Source organism: Egretta garzetta, unplaced genomic scaffold (assembly GCF_000687185.1).
Source record: "Egretta garzetta isolate BGI_Z169 unplaced genomic scaffold, ASM68718v1 scaffold424, whole genome shotgun sequence".
NCBI classification, from domain to species: Eukaryota; Metazoa; Chordata; class Aves; order Pelecaniformes; family Ardeidae; genus Egretta; species Egretta garzetta.
This window is the reverse complement of record NW_009259489.1, coordinates 1907823-1911213: the sequence shown is the minus strand read 5'-3', so window position 1 is coordinate 1911213 and position 3391 is coordinate 1907823. Positions and strand designations below refer to the sequence as shown.

At 32.2% G+C, this 3391-nt stretch overlaps 1 protein-coding gene across 5 annotated transcripts in view; it reads left to right on the top strand.

Moving 5' to 3' along the window:
* AP3B1 (adaptor related protein complex 3 subunit beta 1) overlaps positions 1-3391 on the top strand; it is a 160904-nt gene that overhangs the window by 75569 nt on the left and 81944 nt on the right. For all 5 annotated transcript variants that reach the window (XM_035892818.1, XM_035892823.1, XM_035892822.1 and 2 more), the window contains one exon: positions 1929-2038. In XM_035892818.1, the coding sequence (XP_035748711.1) occupies positions 1929-2038 (110 nt within the window). The remainder of the gene's footprint in view (positions 1-1928; positions 2039-3391) is intronic.

Below are 3391 nucleotides of genomic sequence, written 5' to 3'. Positions count from 1 at the left end.
CAGATTTTCTGTGATATTTAGTCTTCATTTTAAAATTTTGATTTACTTTTTATGACCCTTTAGATATAATTTACACTCTATTTTGAAGTTCTTGCGTTCATTTAGCATTGCCTTGTATACACTTTTTCTTTGATAATTCTAGCAGAGTTACATTTTCAAATTACTTTACTGCTCATTCAGAATGCCGATTTTTACCTCCCCCCCCCTTTTTTTTTGTGTCTTTGAACCTAAACGTGTGTCTTTTATTTCGTGCTGATATTTGGGATTCTTGAAGCACAAAGCAAGCCTCAAAGAGCCTCTCTTTTTTTTTCTGGACTATGTCAGTCCTTATTGTATACAAATTCATTTTGCTTTTATTTGTACTTTTCTTTTTTGGTATATAGACTCATGTAATACAATTCTGGTTCAGTTCTTTAAATTTGTTCCCACAGACTGCATTAAAGTAGTTCTTATGGTGGCACTCCATATACTGCGCTTCATTTTATCATGATCAGTTCTACACTATCAACAAGTGTTTTAGTAATGACTTCATGTCCACCCAGTTTTTTGGGTTCAGTTTTATTTTGCTTACCCATTTTCCTTGTTAAGTAGTATCACAAAACACTCAGTAATGAAGGTTGTCATTATAATGTCCCCCACTCTAAATATTCCAGATTGTAATTTTTAAATTTTGAATTTGTCATCTTATTTTAATATCTGGCAAAACAGAGTCCGAATTAAGTTGATCTGTAGGCTTGTGCAAGACCTTCAGATATGTGAAATAGATACGTTAACCTTGCTTCAAGAAATTAGTCTAGAAAAATGAAGGACATGTCATGTCAAATCAAGGATGACACAAAAAGCTGCAAGCTAAAATTTAAACATTTCAGAGGCTTATGGCATAATGATGCATACTCAGAGCTTTTGGAAAGCTTCTCTCCATAAAGAAGTTTGCTTTTTGAAATAAATAAAAAAAAATAGACATCTCTTCCTCATACCGTTCTTTTGGAACTTGATTGCTGAATAAATGGTCCATGTGTCAGGTTAACTCTTGAAATGTAGGAATACCTCTGTGATGGTAGTTGGGCTTTTTCTTGTTTTTAGTGTTTAGCTGATAGTTGAGGAGAAATAGTTACTTCCTTTTTGTAGTATAAATGAAAACTAGAATTATGTTGAACTCTTACAGTAGTCTTTGATTTGGTTTCAGCTTTGGCCGTGTTTGACTTCATATTTCCTTTCAGCATGAGTTTGCTCTTGCATAGAAGCTCACCTCTGCACCAGTGGGTTTTTTTCAGCTTCAAAAATTGTACATTTCATACAAGTTGATCAGGCTGTGAATGTTACTTGTTACAGTAGTTAGGCACTCCATTGCATGACTTTGGCATAAATCTTACAACAGCTTGCTATTTAGAAGCTTCATTTGAATGTACTGGAGATTAGGTTACAGACCTGAGAGAGACTGTTTGGAAGACAAAAAAGTGCAAAGAAAATGTTTCGATACTTCTCTTATTTATGAATGAGCTGGTACTTTTAATGTTTTATATTTCTCTGAAAATTAAACAAGTGTTTGTATTTTTAATGCAGACAGCAAATTACAAATATGCATAATTTCAATGAAAACAGATGTTTTTTCATGCTGTTCCTCAGTTTGAAAAGGAAAAATACAAAGTGCAGCTTTACTAAAAGGCTATTTCAAAAAACAGTATGTAATAGGATGATATTTTTACATATAGAACACTTCTCTGTCCTCTTTTTGCTGCTTATAACTTTATTCTGAACGCTGAACTTGTATTCCTTAGTAGAGTGGTTTACATCTTTCTTACCAAGTAAATAGAATTCAGTTCTGCAAAGCATATTTTGAAAGCTCGTAACATCTTTTACAATCAATTTATGGCTTTTTCTTTTGCATAAATGCTTTTAAAATTAATAATTTGTTTTGTCTTAAACAGAAATTGTAGTTGCTGAAAGTGTTGTTGTCATTAAGAAACTGCTGCAAACCCAGCCAGCACACCATGGTGAAATTATTAAGCATATGGCCAAACTCCTGGATAACATTACAGTGAGTATTTGTGCACAGTGTCTTATTTTTCTTCTTGACTGATAAAAATCACACCATCTCCTTTGAATTTTGGCCACAAATGAAAATATATGTATTACAGAAATAAACCAGAATTTTTTTTTTGACATAAAATACCATTTTTCATAATCTTAAGGAACAAGAAATAGAAGCTATCAGATAGCATCAATTTGTGCCTTCGATCTGGGAAGCTATTTTGAAAGAGATCCCTGGAAATGCTGAGTATTACTAGTACCATTATGCCAAGATGAATAGCAGGTTTAGAACGTGGAGTGGATAAGCTGAAATGAAAATAAGGGCAAAGCAGCACTTAACAAGGATTTTCAGCCTGTTGCTTTACTGATTTTCAAGTCCACTGGGGTAGACTTTAAAAAATTCTATTCTAAGTCTTTTTCCCTAACCTTATCTGACCTTTCCATGGTACCAGACATGCAGCTGTGAGTGTGTTGCAATGTTTCTTGAGGTTGCATTTTTATCTTCTGCGTATTAAGATTTTGTGGCATTTAGCAGGATAATTTGCATTATTACCTTTTATATATTTTTAGAGTAAATTGTTGTTTAGGTATGTCAATATTTACTTCCCACATTCTCTTCACAGTCCCAGTTACTGATAAAACATTTAGTGGTCTATCCTAAGTTATAGTGTAGGACTGAAGACCATTTTATTGCATCATACCCCAAAGGTGACAAGATTTTGACCTGTCAATAATTATTTTCCTGTAGATACTATAAATAGGACTGCTCAGTTTCATGTAATTACACATTTACTGATGATGGAGCAGTAAATAGTTTCTAAATCAGTAAATCTTCTGTTTTCCATAGTTGAATTTGCCAAAGTGTGGAATAGTAAAAGAAAAAGGAAATATGGTCTTCCCAGTTCATGGTTACTGAACAGATTAAACAAATAAATCTTTGGCCGCAAAGACCTGATGATCAAACTTTGTAACTGATATAAAGAAAATATAATTCTACTGGATTGCTCATATCTAGAATCAAAAGAAGCTATAAAATAATGCTGCTAGCTACACATCAAATAAGTATTACCTATTTCATAATAATTACCTGTGTTTTCAGAAAATTTGTGCAATATTGTGATTGATTACAATCTCATGAATTGTATATAATCTTTTTATAAACATTTTCTGGTACTTGTCCAAATGAGTTTGTCATCCTATTTCCACATATTGTACAAGAGAAAATAGTTGTTTTCTAATACTCTAACACTTAAATGAGTTTTGTAGCTATTTTGTACAATTAATACTTCTGAGTAAATACTTCAATTTTTAAATACAGGGAATTTTTTTTTTAAAAGAAAGTCCTTTTTTAAGTTTAATT